Raw genomic sequence first — 15,534 nt, forward strand, 5'->3', positions numbered from 1 at the left:
ATGGGGATTATTGGGGTAGGATTTTAAGGGATCTGAGAGAAGATGGGGAGGAGTCCTGATAAGCTTTCCCTATTGGGAGCTGTGAGTGCTTTGTCTGGCCTGTGAGCTTCTCTCTGAGACAGAGTGACTATTGTCTGGATTTACTCTATAACTGCTGGGCAGTATAAGAATTATCATTGAGACACAAGACCCAGGAGTCCTCAGGGGTTTTTTTGTTTTTGTTTTTAAGATTTTATTTATTTTGAGAGACAGGAATGGAGGGAGAAAGAGAGGAAGAGAAACATTGATCGGTTGCCTCTTGCATGTGCCTTACTTGGGGACTGGGCCTGCAACCCAGGCATATGTCTTGACCTGGAATTGAACCAGCAACCTTTCACTTTGTGGAATGACGCTCAACCAACTGAGCCATGCTGGTTAGGGCATGAGTTGGTTTTGTTTTATTGTTTTTCATGACAAGTTTTGCTGCCCAGGTACTTCCTTTAGATTTCCTTATTTTCCCTTAGAATCCTAAAGGAGGGAAGATTAGAAGTTTAGTTCATGTTGACTATTGGATGATTATCAAATGACAGCTCTTTATGAACTGATTCACGTGTACCTTTATGCCAAAGACTGGAAACCCGAGAGGAATGGTAGTATCTCTGTGACTTGGATTTATGTTTTAGTTTTCTGTTGTGAGCTAATCCTGTGCTTGTCATGGAGTTCTGCTGCTAATGGAAACAAAGAGGGAAAGATGAAACCTCTCGTTGTATTTCAGTTTGTTTGTTCATTCGTTCAACAGATATTGTCTTCCCACTGTGAACATAGCACTTAACTAGGCACTGGAGCACAGAGATGAAGAAGAAGCAGCCTGTACTATGTGGGTTTTTGTGCAGATGCTTAGCTCTTCATGGCTTTTGTTTCAGTGTCTGGATAAGGTGGAGGTGGAGATGAAGACATGTGAGGAGCCTCGGCCTCCCAATGGACAGTCTCCCATAGCCCTCGCTTCAGGACAGAGGTTAGTTGGAAACATTAACTTGTCCAGATCACCTTTTAGTTAAAAAATAAAAACTTTTTATTATTGAAAATTTCAAACATACACTGAAGTAGAGAGAATAGGGTAATGAACCCCCATGCACCCAAGATCTAACTTCAATTATTAACATTCGGCCATTTTTTTACCTTTCTCTTGCTATTTTGTGTGGCGTGTGTGCTTCTGCTATAGCACTTGAAAGCAAATCCCAGACACCACAGAATTCTGCCCTTGATACATGAACTTTGGTATCATGTATCTTTAACAGACAAGAACTGAGAAGAAAAAAGAACCCATAATACCATTATCACAATTAATAAAATTAACAGGAATTCCTTAATATTATCTATATCTATTTCATATTCAATTTTCCTGAATTGTCTCTAAAATATTTTTTACAATACAATGTGGATCTAAGAGCTCTGTACATTTTATTTGGGTGATAAGAGTTTTAAAACTTTTTAATTCTAAACACTACCCTCCACTCCACTTTTTACTATTCTATTTATTCTTTGTAGAAACTAGATTACTTTTTATAAAGAATTTCCCACATTCTCAAAGTGTCATTTAAAATGTTTCTCATTTAGTCTGGTAGTTAGATTTAAAGGCTTGATTTGATTTTTTTTAAAGAATATTTCAGAAATAGTACTGTGTATTTCCTGTTGTAACATATCTGGAGAAACATGATATTCCTTTGATTAAGGTTAATTAGTGGATTTAAATGATGTTGGCCTGATTTGTTCATTATGATGAGATCCTCATCAACCTTTCACCTCATGGTTTAAGGAGCATTGATGATAGTTGCCTAAATCTTTTGTTTTATCGTGGGATGCAAAATAGGGATTTTATAATTATTTTCTTCCTATTGCATTTATTTGCTGTGATTTTCTATAAAGAATTTTCTTTAACCTGCCCTGGCTGGTTATGGCTCAGTGGATTGAGTGCTGGACTGCGAACCAAAGGGTCACTGGTTTGATTCCAGTCAAGGCACATGCCTGGGTTGCAGACCAGGTCCCTGGTTGAGGGTGCGTGAGAGGCAATCAATCTATGTTTCTCTCCCTCTCTTTCTCCCTCCCTCCCCGTCTCTCTGAAAATAAATAAATAAATTTAAAAAAGATCATTTTCTTTAACCAGCTATTTGAATACGCTGAAATATAGTTTGTACAGGTATGTTAGGATAAATGCTGGATTCTTGACCTTTATCAAATATAATAATCATGTATATCGAAAACTTAACACAATGTTATATATAAAAATAGAAAAATACTTATGAGCTGATAGCCTAATAATCTCTAAAGAGATTTTTTTGGGAGTGGGGAGAGGGAGGAAGAGGTTTATTTTTGAATCCATGGACTTTTTTTTTTTTTTTACAGCTTTATTATGGTATAATGGGCATAAAATGGACTGCACATATATAAAGTATACAATTTGATAAGTTTTGGAATATGCTATACCCATGAAACCGTCAACACAATCCATGATAATGAACATATCCATCATCCCCACACATTGTTGGTCTCCTTTGTATCCCCTCCCTTCCCTTTCCCACTTCCCTCCTATCCCCAAACATTGCCTTCGTCACTATAGGTTAGTTTGCATTTTCTATAACTTTATATAAATAAAATCATATAATATATACACTTTTTTTTGGTTTGGCTTTTTTTTTTTTTTATAAAGATTTTATTTATTTTTAGAGAAGAGGAAGGGAGGAGGAAAGAGAGGAAGAGAAACAGTAATGTGTGATTGCCACTTGCACGCCCCCAACTAGGGACCTGGCCCACAACCCAGGTGTGTGCCCTAGACTGGGAATCGAACCAGCGATCCTTTGATTTGCAGGCCAGCACTCAGTCCACTAAGCCACACCAGCCAGAGCTTGGTTTGGCTTCCTTTATTCAGCATAATTATCTTGAGATTCATCCATTTCGTTGAGTGTATCAATAGTTTATTCCTGTCATTGCTGAGTAATAATACTCCATTGTGTGGATATAGCACAGCTTGTTATCCATTCACTTGTTGACAGATGTTTTATTTTCAGTTTTTGACTATTGTGAATAATGGTGCCGTGGACATTCATATACAAGTTTTTGTGTGGTTATGTGCTTTTATTTCCCTTGAGTAAATATCTAGGAATGAAATGGTAGAGTGGTATGGTAGGTAAGGATTTAACTTTTTTAGAAATTGTCATACTTTTCCAGAGTGGTTTACTATTTTACATTCCTTTTACATTTTATATTTTATTTACATGCTTTCACATTTTATATTTTTATATCCTACATTTATATTTACTTTTTAAATATATTTGTTGTATGTCATACTTTTACAGTCATTATTCTTTTTGATGTTCAGATGTCCCTATCATTGGCCAGTGAGAACCTTCAAAATCACCACCTATGTCCTTTGGACAAGATCCTGGTAATTTTTCTGCTTTTAGGTAGTACAAGATGCTTCAGGTGTCTCTATACATCCTTATCTGAGACCCTTCTCTAAGAGACCCTGATTCCTTTTACTGAGAAATGTTTAGAGACTATAGTCTGGGCAAAATGGTATTCATTGAGTGGCCATTGCTTAAAAGCCTTTTTAGTGTTCAGATCTAGGGAAAAGTTATTTTCAAGAAAAGGAAAAATAAATCATGACACTATCCTGATTATGTGTTTGCTTTTTGAGAGTTATAATATTTTATTTAATTAATAATTAGTGTTTACATATTAATTTTATTATTTTTTATTTTAAATCATTTTTAATTTTTCAATTACAGTTGGAATACATTACTATATTTCAGATGTACATGCCCGTGATTAGACATTACATACTTGCTAAGCGATCGTCCTCATCAATCTTGCGCCCATCCAACACCATACATAATTATTAGAATAGTATTGACTATATTCCCTATGCTGTACTTTTTGTATCTCCATGACTATTCTGTAACAACCAATTTGTATTTCTTAATCTGTTCACCCTTTTTGCACATTCCTCCAAAATTCCTCCCATCTGGCAACTGTCAAAATGTTTTCTGTATCTATGAGTTTTTGTTCTGCTTGTTTGTTTGTTTGTTTTTTAGATTCAGTTGCTGATAGATATGTATTTATTGCCATTTTATTGTCCATATTTTTATTCTTTTTTTCTTCTTGAAGAAGGCCCAATTTCATACAATACTGGTTTGGTGGTGATAAACCCCTTTAGCTTTTTTTTTTTTTTGTCTGGGAAGCTCTTTATCTCTCCTTTGATTCTAAGTGATAGCTTTGCTGGGTAGAGTAATCTTGGCTTTAGTTCCTTGCTTTTCTTCCCTTTGAATATTCCTTGCTAGTCCCTTCTGATCTGCAAAGGTTCTGTTGAGAAATCAGCTGACATTCTTATGGGAGCTCCCTTATAGGTAACCTACTGCTTTCTCTTGCTGCTTTTAATATCTACTTTTTAACTTTTGACATTTTAATTATGATGTGTCTTGGTGTGGGCCTCTTTGGGTTCATCTTGTTTGGGATTCTCTGAGCTTCCTAGACTTCTATGTCTATTTTCTTTACCAAGTTAAGGAAGTTTTCTGTCATTATTTTTTCAAATACGTTTTCAAATATATTTCTTGCGCTCTCTCTTCTCCTTCTGATACCCCCATGATGCGAACATTGGTATGCTTCAGGTTGTCCCAGAGGCTCCTTATACTATCCTCATTTTTTGGATTCTTTTTTCTTTTTGCTGTTCTGATTGAGTGTTTTTTTGCTTCCTTATATTCCAGATCACTGATTTGATTCTTGGCTTCATCTCAACTACTGTTGATTCCCTGTAAATTATTCTTACAGGGAGTCAACAGTTAATTTCAGTTGATAGGTTCTTCATTTCAGACCAGTCCTTTTTTATGCTGTTGAGTTTTTCACTAAGTTCTTTGAATATTCTTATAACCAGTGTTTTGAATTCTGCATCTAGTAGATTCCTTGTCTCCATGTCTTTTTAAGTTCTTTCCCTAGAGTTTGGTTCTGTCTTTCATTTGGGACATGTTTCTTTGTCTCCTCATTTTGGCTGCCTCCCTGTGTTTATTTCTAAGTATTAAGTAGAGCTGCTGCCTCTCTTGGGTTTGGTAAAGTGGCCTAATGTAGTAGGTGTCATGTAGGGTCCAGTGGAACAGTGTCCCTGACCACCCCAAGCTGGGCACTCTGTGTGCACTGACACCACTCCCCATGGGTTGTGTACACCCTCCTGTTGTAGCTGAGCCTTGATTGTTGTTGGCATGTCAATGGGAGGCATTTACTCTCAGGTCAATTGGCTGCAAGGACTCACTGTGACCATTGATAACTATGGAGGATCAGCCGTGCAGGGGCCAACCCCACAGAGCAGGACTTACTCAGTGGGGCTCAGGTGCCCCCTGAGCCAACCCCTTGAGTGTGTCACTTATGGAGGTGGTTGGATGGTGGTACTTTAACATGGTCTGAAGCAGTCCACTGGGTATGCTGGTGCTGGGGCGTCCTGGGAGGTGCAGGCCAAGGTCATTTATCACCTGTGTTCTGCCAGGGGCCATGTGGCATGAGCTACAAAGCAATTTGCAGATGGCTGCTTCTTGTGCTGGGTTTGGAGATGTCCAGACAAGGCCAAGCTTTGAACCAAGGCTGGCTCTGCTAGTGCCAGGCCAGGGGCCATTTAGTGAGAGGTGTGGGGCATGCTGAGGCCAGATGTTGCTTGTCTGAGAGATTTTAGAGGGAAATCTGAAGTGTGAGCCAAGACAGGCCACTTGTATGGAAAAGCTACTGGAAAGAGCTTGGGTGGGCCTGAAGGTTGGGTGGGGCAGAGGCTCAGGGAATCACCAGTGTGGGGCAAACGGTGGGAGCGAGGTTGATGAAGACTCAGGTATGGCGCCTGCTGCTCGCTCTGTGGGGAGAGGGCTCAGAAAAGGAACAGTGTCCTCTGCCAGTGTTTCTGTCTGGGAAAAAGTTATCCTCTAGTTCTCACTTGATGTTAGACACTTGAGTTCCTCCTTGTATGCCTCTGGTGTCTTTCAAGCTGCTGCTCCAGTCCTGGAGCTCACAGGGAGTGAGTCTGAGTAAGTCTGTGCATGGGCCCTTTAAGAGTAACTGCCTGGGAATCTAGCAATTTCTGTCTTCCACAACCTCAATCTCCACTGATTTTTACAGCTAGAAGTTATAGGGACTTCTCATCCTGGCTGGAAATCTGGGCTGGGGGCCCTGGTGTGGGGCTGGGATCCCTTGCTCCAACATATCCCTCCCTATTTTTACCCACTACACATGGGTGTGGGACCAGCCCACTGTACACCTCTGCCCCTCCTACCAGTCCCGGTGTGGTTCCTTCTTTAATTCTGTAGTTGTAGGACTTCTTTTCAGCTCAATTTCTGGTGGTTCTGAATAATAGTTGTTTTGTAGTTTAGTTGTAATTTTAATGTGGTTGTGGGAGGAGGTGAGCCTTATTTACCTAGGTCACCACTTTAGCTTTCTTTCCGGAATTTTTTCATAAATATGCACAATACTGTAAATGTTTTCTCTCTTCCATATGCTTTTCTTAATAACATTTTATTTTCTTTATCTTACTTATTTTAAGAATATAATATATAATACATATAACATACAAACTGTATGTTAATCAACCATTTATGTTACTGGTAAGGCATCTGGTCAACAGCACACTCTTAATATTCCAATAGTTAAGTTTTGGGAAGAGTCAAAAATTATACATGGGGTTTTGTGGATTTTTGACGGCATGGGGGAGTCAGTGCTCCTAACCCCTGTGTTGTTCAAGAGTCAACTGTGTATGTTTGTTTGTTTTAGTTTATAATTTTCTGACCTTTTTTTCATCTTGTAATGAGAATTGATTTCACCTACATGTCAAGAATGTCTTTGTTTTCCACATCCAGAAATACTTTAAGATGGCCTTCATTCCTCTCCTTGCCATTTCTGTCCTCTCACTGTGGAAGTACAGCTGTGGTCTTCGGGATATATTTGATAGTGTAAAGGTGGGGCTACTTTTGAATAGATTTTATAGTATTATACCTCTCGTTCACTTAGTGTATTTCTTTTCTCTTTCCCATATCTTTGCAAGGTATGCTCTGTCTTTGAAAATTTTATACAATCCTAGTGTTTCCTTTCTGTAGTTATAGTCCCCTCACAGAAATACTCAAATGTTTATTTCAGTTAATTGGTGGACTATAAAAATTTTTTTCAATTCTTTGAAAGGGGAGAGAGATTGTTTTCAGGTAAACTTTTTCTTTTATTTCTTTATTAAAAAAAATCCCATTAAAAACCATAACTGGTGTGGCTTAGTTGCTTGAATATCATCCAGCGAAGTGAAAGGTCACCAGTTCGATTCCCGGTCAGGGCATATGCCTGGATTGCAGCTTTCGTCCCTGGTTGGGTACATAGGGGAGGCAACCAATTGATGTTTCTCTCTCACATTGATGTTTCTCTCCCTGTCTTTCTTCCTCCCTTCTCCTCTTTCTAAAACAAATTAAAAAAATAAAATGTTGAAAAAATCTTATTAGAAAGAGTACTGTATCATAAAATTTTAATGGAAATTTAAAAAATACCAGAAAGTAGAAATGGGAGGAGAGAAATAAAGAAAAAAAAATCATGTATAGTTTTAGCACCCAAAGGTGGGCATTGTTAATAGTCTTGTCTGATGTCTTCAGTATAAAGAGTGTGTATGGTTGCACATGATTTTGAACATTGGTCTACCTTGTTTGTTGTAGTGAGTATGGCTTTGCTGAAAAGGTGGTGGAAGGGATGTTCATCATCGTCAATTCCATCACTATCAAGATTCACTCCAAGGCCTTCCACGCTTCTTTTGAATTGTGGCAGCTCCAGGGCTATAGTGTCAACCCCAACTGGCAGCAGAGTGACCTCCGCCTCACCCGCATCACCGACCCCCACCGAGGAGAGGTGACAGCCCTAGCATTTCAAGAGGGGAGAATGGGGGGATTTAAAGTAGGACTACTTCTTAAAGGATAGTATTCCTGTGTTGCGGATTTCCTCAAAGATTCCCGGTTCCTGGGAATGTAGGAACTTCACTTCTCTGCCCAGGGTTATTGCTATATCCTTTCCTCAATTATGGATCTTTCGTCTACTGCCTTTTATTGGTAAAATCCCACCTGAGAATGGTGGAAGTCTCTGCCTTGCCAGTCTTTTCCCCTTGGATGTCCCACCTTTTGCTTAATTTTATCCACAGAATTAAGGGATTTTATTCTCTTTCCTTCCAGGTTTTAACATTTAAGGAAATAACTTGGCAAACACTTCGGATTGAGGCAGATGCAACAGACAGTGGTGATCAGGACCTGGTTACCACCCCCCTGAGGCTCATTACCAACCAAGGCAGGATCCAGATAGCCCTCAAGAGAAGAGTGAGTGTGTTCTCTGCCCTCATGAAAACTCCCATTTTCCATTCTCCTAAACAGCTTGGGAATTAGCGTACCCTCTTTTGTTGACGTTACTGCAATGACAGTTGAAAAAGCAGGTCCTGCACTTCAGTGTTGCAAAGTATCCACTAATAAGAGAACATTTCTATCTCCCTGTAATCTTAATTTTGGAAACCACAGTTTTTACACATATATAGGGACACTGACATAGGTACCTGGCAGTTGTCTTTTGCTGCTTAGTATAAGTTTTAAGAAATTGACTCTCCAGAGTGCTTGATACTTTACTTTCATGTCCTGGGGATTAGAAAGCCATATTTGAAATTGATTTGGTGATAGTCATTTTGAGGAGTTGGAATGATACAAGATATTGAATCTGTGTTCTGTGTGGCCCCTTCAGACCAAAGATTGCAATGTGGTAGCCTCCAAGCTGATGTTCCTGTTGGATGACCTGCTCTGGGTGCTGACTGACTCGCAACTCAAGGCTATGATGAAGTATGCAGAGTCACTGAGTGAGGCCATGGAGAAGTCAGCCCAGCAGAGAAAGAGCCTGGCCCCTGAACCTGTACAGGTTAAGAGACAAAACAGATACCCTTGGTGGGGCTGGGGAAATGGTGCCAGACCTAATTTATACAAACATAGGAGGAGTCTAGACGTTTTTGGCTTATTTGAGGGACTTGTCATTTACTTCTCGATGTGCACAGGCTTTGCTTAGGCCTCTGATTTATTCATTTATTCTGTTCATTGGGTGCCTCTGGTGTGTTAGGTATACAGTGCTAGCTACTGGAGAGGAAAAGAGGAATAAGCCCCTTGTTCCTGTCCTTGGAGCTCTCCTGTCTTGAAATATGGACCATAAACAAGTTATTACAATATGGTGTGAAAAGTGCTGTAACAGAGATAAACACTATGCTATGAGAGCACGAAGACAAGGCATCTAACTATCTGGGCTGCTAGAGGGCGTTTAGGAAAGAGTTCCCAAGGAAGTGTTTTAGCATCTGTCAGCCCAGTCCTGGGATCTAAGAGTTTGGAGGGCAATTCAGACCTCAGAACAGAGCAGAACTATGATAGTTACTAGACTAGTTATAATTAGGCTTTTTGGAATTTGGGTAATTTAGGCGGCACAGACCTGAGTTGTCAGGTGAAGAGTTACAAGAGGAAGGGGATCTTGCTGAATTGTACTTTTCTTCGGGCTGGACTAAAGCTTAAAAAAGCCTGCAGAGGAGTCTCAGGGTGTGGATGTCTTGTTTTTCTTTCTGTCACATGTAGATCACCCCGCCTGCTCCCAGTGCTCAGCAGTCCTGGGCCCAGGCATTTGGTGGCAGCCAGGGCAGCAGCAGCAGCAGCAGCAACCGACTCAGCCAGTACTTTGAGAAATTTGATGTGAAAGAGTCCTCCTACCATCTGCTCATCTCCCGCCTGGACCTGCACATTTGTGATGATAGCCAGTCCCGAGAGCCAGGTACTCCGGGAGGCCTGAGCCTGGACAAAGCTGGGGGAGGAAGGCTTTTTTCCAGAGACACTGTGGAGTACTTTGGTTGGTTTTCCTTAATCACAGGCATTCCTGGAGCCTCAGCTGTCCCGTGGTAGCTTTTTCTGCCAGTGTAAGCAGTGCTCTTCAGCCTTTAGGGTGCAACAGGACCACCTATAACACTTGATAAAATACACATGTTGGTGCTCTCCCCAGGCTCCTTAAAATCAGAAACTTCAGGACTGTAGTCCCAGCAGTACATACTTTATTTTTTTCTCCAAAAGTCCCTTGGGCAATGCTAACCACTGATGTAAACGTTAGGAAAGGAAATTCAACTAGGAAACCTCAGAATTTTCAGATTTTTTAAAATCCTTACCTGAGGATATGTTTATTGATTTTAGGAATAGAGTAAGGGAAAGAGAGGGGGAGAGAGGGAGAGAGAGAGAGAGAAGCATCAGTGTGAGAGAGAAACATTGATTGGTTGTCTTATGTATGTGCCCTGACTGGGGACTGAACTTGCAACCTAGGTATGTGCCCTGACCAGGAAATGACCCTGCAGTCCTTGGTATACTGGATTGCACTCTAATCAACTGAGCCACCTGGCCAGGGCAGAATTTTCAGATTTTTAAATCAATTTAATTTTTATGTGTATATGTGCTCTTCCGAGGCAGAGAAGTTATGCTGTGTTCTTGTCTTGCTTTTATGTTCATTAGAGCAATTGGTATTATGTACACATATATGTTTATTCAGAATGAAAAAGTAATCGACCCATTTCTTTCCTTCATGAGCCTTGGGGAAATCACTTTAGCTGCTCGCTTAACCTCTTTGGGTTTCTTCATTTGTGAACTTGAGTTAAATTACATCTAGTTTACCTCCCAGGTTGTTGTCAGGCTCAAATGAGATATATACTGAATTTCGAGAACCTTAATTATAGGCAAATATTAATGCCTATTTCTTCCGTACTCTGAGTGTTCTTCCTTTATACTTCCCTTTGCTACCAGTTCTTGGTTTTACATGCTCTCATACGGTAGATTTGTCTCTTGCTGCCTTATTTTCTCTGAAGGTTATGTTTGCCTTTTAATGAGACCTAGACTAACTTTCCTTGGGGAAACTTACCTTTTCTTTGCTTCTCAAGGCACCCAGGCAGCATTGTCTCTCTAGCTTGGCTATTCCTTGGTCTTGAGGTGACTTCAACTCCCCTCTGCTCCTACTCAGAAAGCTGAAAGGAACAGTGAACGCATAAGGATTGCTTTTGCCACCATAGGAAATAAATTGCTCCCTGGTTTGCTACCCGTTTGTTTTGGAATTTCTATGTTAAAACAATCACTTTTATTTGGTGGCTATTTCTTCCAAGTGTTACTATAAAGGCTTTGGTTTTTGTTGTTGTTGTTTTTGTTGCTATTTTATTTTTAATTCTTTCAGACGTCTTCATTAAGAGTACACTTGAAAGTTTCATTCTCTTGCTTGATGAGGAGTGTAGAGCACTGTGCTTTTCATGTGGCAGGGCTCTTTAATCACTGTGATGTGAATGACTGTAGCCTTCCCTGCAGCCTCCATTTATTTATTAAACTAAATTACTCGGTGGAATTTATGGAAGTTTTGGATGAGATATTTTTAGCTGGGGATAACTCTTAGCCTACTATACCCAGGTGTGGTACATGATGATAAAGGAGCAGGAAGAAGTAGAGTCCTTGTGACTTCGACTCTTCTCCTTGGATTTAGGAAGAAAGGAAAAAGGAGAACTAGGTGGTGCAGAAAGAGCTTTAAGACTGTCTTGAAACTTCTGGCCAAGATGGAGGCGTAGGTAGATTCACTTTTTCTTCTTGCACAGCCAAAAGAAGGACAACAACAAATTTAAAAACAAAAATTACCAGATTGACAGAAAAGCGAACTGTATGGAAGTCCAACAACTAAGGAGTAAAGAAACATTTATCCAGACCAGTAGGAGGGGTGGAGCCAGGCAGCCAGGGTGGAGAGCAAGCAGAAGGTGGAGGCTGGAGGACCAGGTGGGTGAGGTGGCAGCTGGAGGTCCAGGTGGTCCCACATTTGCATGTGGATAAACCGTGAGGAACAGCTGGGGAGGACCCCTCCCCCACATACAGATTCACAACCCAGTGACCTGGGTTGCCCTGCCCTGGTGAATACCTAAGATTCAGCCCCTTCCAACATAAGACAAAGAAATATGGCCCAAATGAAAGAACACATCAGAGTTCCAAAAATAGAACTAAGCCATGAAGAGATAGCCAACTATCAGATGCGGAGTTCAGAACACTGGTAATCAGGATGCTCACAGAATTGATTTGCGTACCGACACAAAATGCAGGAAAAAGTGAAGGCTATTCAAAATGAAATAAAGAAAAATATACAGGGAACCAGCATTAAAGGGAAGAAAACCAGGACTCAAATCAACGGTTGGGAGCAGAAGGAAGAGATAAACATTCGACCAGAACAGAATGAAGAAACAAGAATTCAAAAAAAATGAGAGGTTTAGGAACCTCTGGGATGACTTTAAATGTTCCAATGCCCGAATCATAGGGGTGCCAGAAGGAGAAGAGGAGGAGCAGGAAATTGAAAACTTATTTGAAAAAATTATGAAGGAAGACTTCCCCAATCTGGGCAAGGATATAGACTTCCAGGAAGTTCAGGAAGCTCAGAGAGTCCCAAAGAAGTTGAACCCAAGGAAGTACACACCAAGGTGCATGATAATTACATTACCCAATATTAAAGATAAGTAGACAACCTTAAAAGCAGCAAGAGAAAACGAGACAGTTACCTACAAAGGAGTTCCCATAAGGCTATCAGCTGATTTCTCAAAAGCAACCTTGCAAGAAGGGGCTGGAAAGAAGTATTCAAGGTCATGAAAGGCAAAGACTTCCATCCAAGATTACTCTCTCCAGCAAAGCTATCATTTAGAATGGAAGGGCAGATAAAGTGCTTCCCAGATAAGGTAAGGTTGAAGGAGTTCATCATCACCAAGCCCTTATTATATGAAATGTTAAAGGGACTTATTTAAGAAAAAGATGGAGATCAGAAACTATGAACATTAAAATAACAACAAACTCACAACTATCAACAATTGAACCTAACAACAAAAACAAAAACAAACAAAGAGAACAGCTAGGACAGGAACAGAATCACAGAAATGGAGATCAGAGGGGAGGGGGAAGGGGAGAATAGGGGAAAAGGTACAGGGAATAAGAAGCATAAATAGTAGGTACAAAATAGATAGGAGGAGGTTAGGAATAGTATAGGAAATGGAGAAGCCAAAGAACTTATATGTACAACCCATGTACATTAACAAAAAATGGAGGAATGCTGGTGGGAGGGGCAGTGCAAGGTGGATGGGAATAAAGAGGAGGAAAAAAAATGGGAAACTGTTATAGCATAACCAATAAAATATATATTAAAAAAAAAGACTTTCTTGAGTATTTCTGTCCATGGGACTGTTGGACACTTCAAACACTGGCTGACCCAAATTGAGATGTGTTGCAAGGGTAATATGCAAACAGGATTTTGAAGATATAGTACAAAAATACAGTGTAGAATACCTTGATAATTATTTTTATATTTATTACATGTTGAAATAACATTTTAGGTATACTTAATAATACAAAATATGTATTATTAAAATCAATTTCACTTTTTAAAAAACTTCCTTTTCATGTGGCTACTATAAAATTTAAACTTATTTGTGGCTCACATTCTCTTTCTGTTGGATAGTAGTACTATATAACTGTCCAGTATTGTAGCCCCTAGCCACATGTGGTTATTTAATTAAAATAAAAATTAAATGAGTTCCTCATTTGCACCAGCCAAATTTCAAGTACTCAATATAATCTCTAGACCATAGAAGATGTCCACCATCACAGAAAGTTCTTTTGGACAGTGCTGCTGTAGGGACTCCTTGAAGGCTCCATTTACCTTCTTTTTCATTAAGGGACACAATAGCCTGGGTATTGGGGACCCTGACTCACACGCTCATGTAGCCCTTGGTATTAGAGATGAAATTATTGGATACTGGGTAGGTTGTTGGGGACAGCTTGGCTTGAGTTAGGGCAGCACTGTCTCTTAAAATCAAAGCGGATCCTTGACATGGGTCTTGGCAGTGATTTTTTTTTTTTTTTATACCAAAGCGAAGGCAACAAAAGCAAAAATAAGCAAGTAGGACTACATCAAACTAAAAATTTTCTGCATACCAAAGGAAACCATGAACACAATGAAAAAGCAACTTACCAAATGAGAGAAAATATTTGTAAATCATATATCTGTTAAGGGGTAATACCCAAAACATAATACAATACAATAGCAAAAATCCCAAATAATCAAATTAAAAAGAGCAGAGGATTTGAATAAACATTTTTCCCAAGAAGACATACAGATGGCACATGGGTACATAAAAAGATGTTCAACATTACTACTTTTTAGGGAAATGTAAGTCAAAACCACATTAAGATATCACCTCATACTTGTTACAATGGCCATTACCAAAAAAACAAGAATTAAGTATTGGTAAGGATGTGGAGAAAAAACCCTGTGCACTGTTGGTGGGAATGTAAATTGGTGCAGCCACTGGAAAACAGTATGGAGGGTCCTCAGAAAATTAAAAATAGAACTACCATATGATCCAGCAATCCCACTTCTGGGTATTTAGCCAAAGGAAATGAAAATACTCAAAAAGATATCTGCATCCCCATGTTTATTGCAGTATTATTTACAATAGCCAAGATACAGAAGCAGCCTAAATGTCCATTGATGAATGAGTAGATAAAGAAAATGGATAAAGCAACCTACATGTCTGTTGATCAATGAATGGATAAAGGCATGCGCACACGCGCACACACACACACACCAATATATATATATATATATATATATATATAGACACAATGGAATATTATTCAACCGTAACAAAGAAGAAAATTCTGCTATATGTGACAACATGGATGGCCCTTAAGGGCATTATGCTAAGTAGAACAAGTCAGAGACAGACAAATACTGTATGATCTCATTTAAATGTAGAATCTAAAAAGCAGCAAAAAATATTGAACTCATAGATATTGAACACAGATTGGTGGTTTCCAGAGGGAGGGGGCAAAATGTATGAATGGGGTCAAAAGGTACAAACCTGTTATAAAGTAAATAGGTCATGTAGATATAGTGTATAGAATGGTGACTACAGTTAATAATACTGTATTGTTTATTTGAAAGTTACTAAAAGAGTAGATCTTAAAAGTTCTCATTACAAGAAAAAATTTTATAACTATGGCGATGGATGTGAACTTGACTTACTGTGATGATCATTTTGCAATCTATACAAACATTGAGTTATTCGTTACATTGTACAACTGAGATCAGTGTAATGTTATATGTCAATTACATTTCAATAAAAGAAATCAAACTGGAGCATCTCACACTTCAAAGGCTTCAGAGAGGAGGTTGATGGTTGATGGGGAAGAGTGTTACCTGACTCATTTTAACTGTTTTACTTCAGGATAAGGCCTGTGAGCCCAAAACTTTGTCTCTTAAATCTAGGCCATCCTTTTCCACCAGCTCGTTGAAGAATTGTAATTAGCCATTTATGTACACTATCATTTATGTCTCATATATAATTATGTGTTTACAATTAAGTATGTTGATGATTGGTAATTATATTTGATTTCATTTCAAGATCCTGTTTTTATATGCTCAGTCTGTATTTGCTGTTCTTTTAGCTAC

General features: G+C 39.2%; 1 protein-coding gene across 3 annotated transcripts in view; it reads left to right on the forward strand.

Moving 5' to 3' along the window:
- The window catches only part of BLTP3A (bridge-like lipid transfer protein family member 3A), a 63,966-nt gene that overhangs the window by 25,654 nt on the left and 22,778 nt on the right, over positions 1–15,534 (forward strand). Inside the window, exons 4-8 of one of the 3 annotated variants that reach the window (XM_054569242.1) lie at positions 903–994; positions 7,692–7,881; positions 8,199–8,339; positions 8,752–8,922; positions 9,618–9,810. In XM_054569242.1, the coding sequence (XP_054425217.1) occupies positions 903–994; positions 7,692–7,881; positions 8,199–8,339; positions 8,752–8,922; positions 9,618–9,810 (787 nt within the window). The remainder of the gene's footprint in view (positions 1–902; positions 995–7,691; positions 7,882–8,198; positions 8,340–8,751; positions 8,923–9,617; positions 9,811–15,534) is intronic. The other 2 variants (XM_054569243.1, XM_054569244.1) reach the window with 2 other exon arrangements.

This window comes from Pteronotus mesoamericanus, unplaced genomic scaffold, assembly GCF_021234165.1.
Source record: "Pteronotus mesoamericanus isolate MK-2021 breed Mesoamerican mustached bat unplaced genomic scaffold, CSHL_Meso_final contig_20, whole genome shotgun sequence".
NCBI lineage: Eukaryota > Metazoa > Chordata > Mammalia > Chiroptera > Mormoopidae > Pteronotus > Pteronotus mesoamericanus.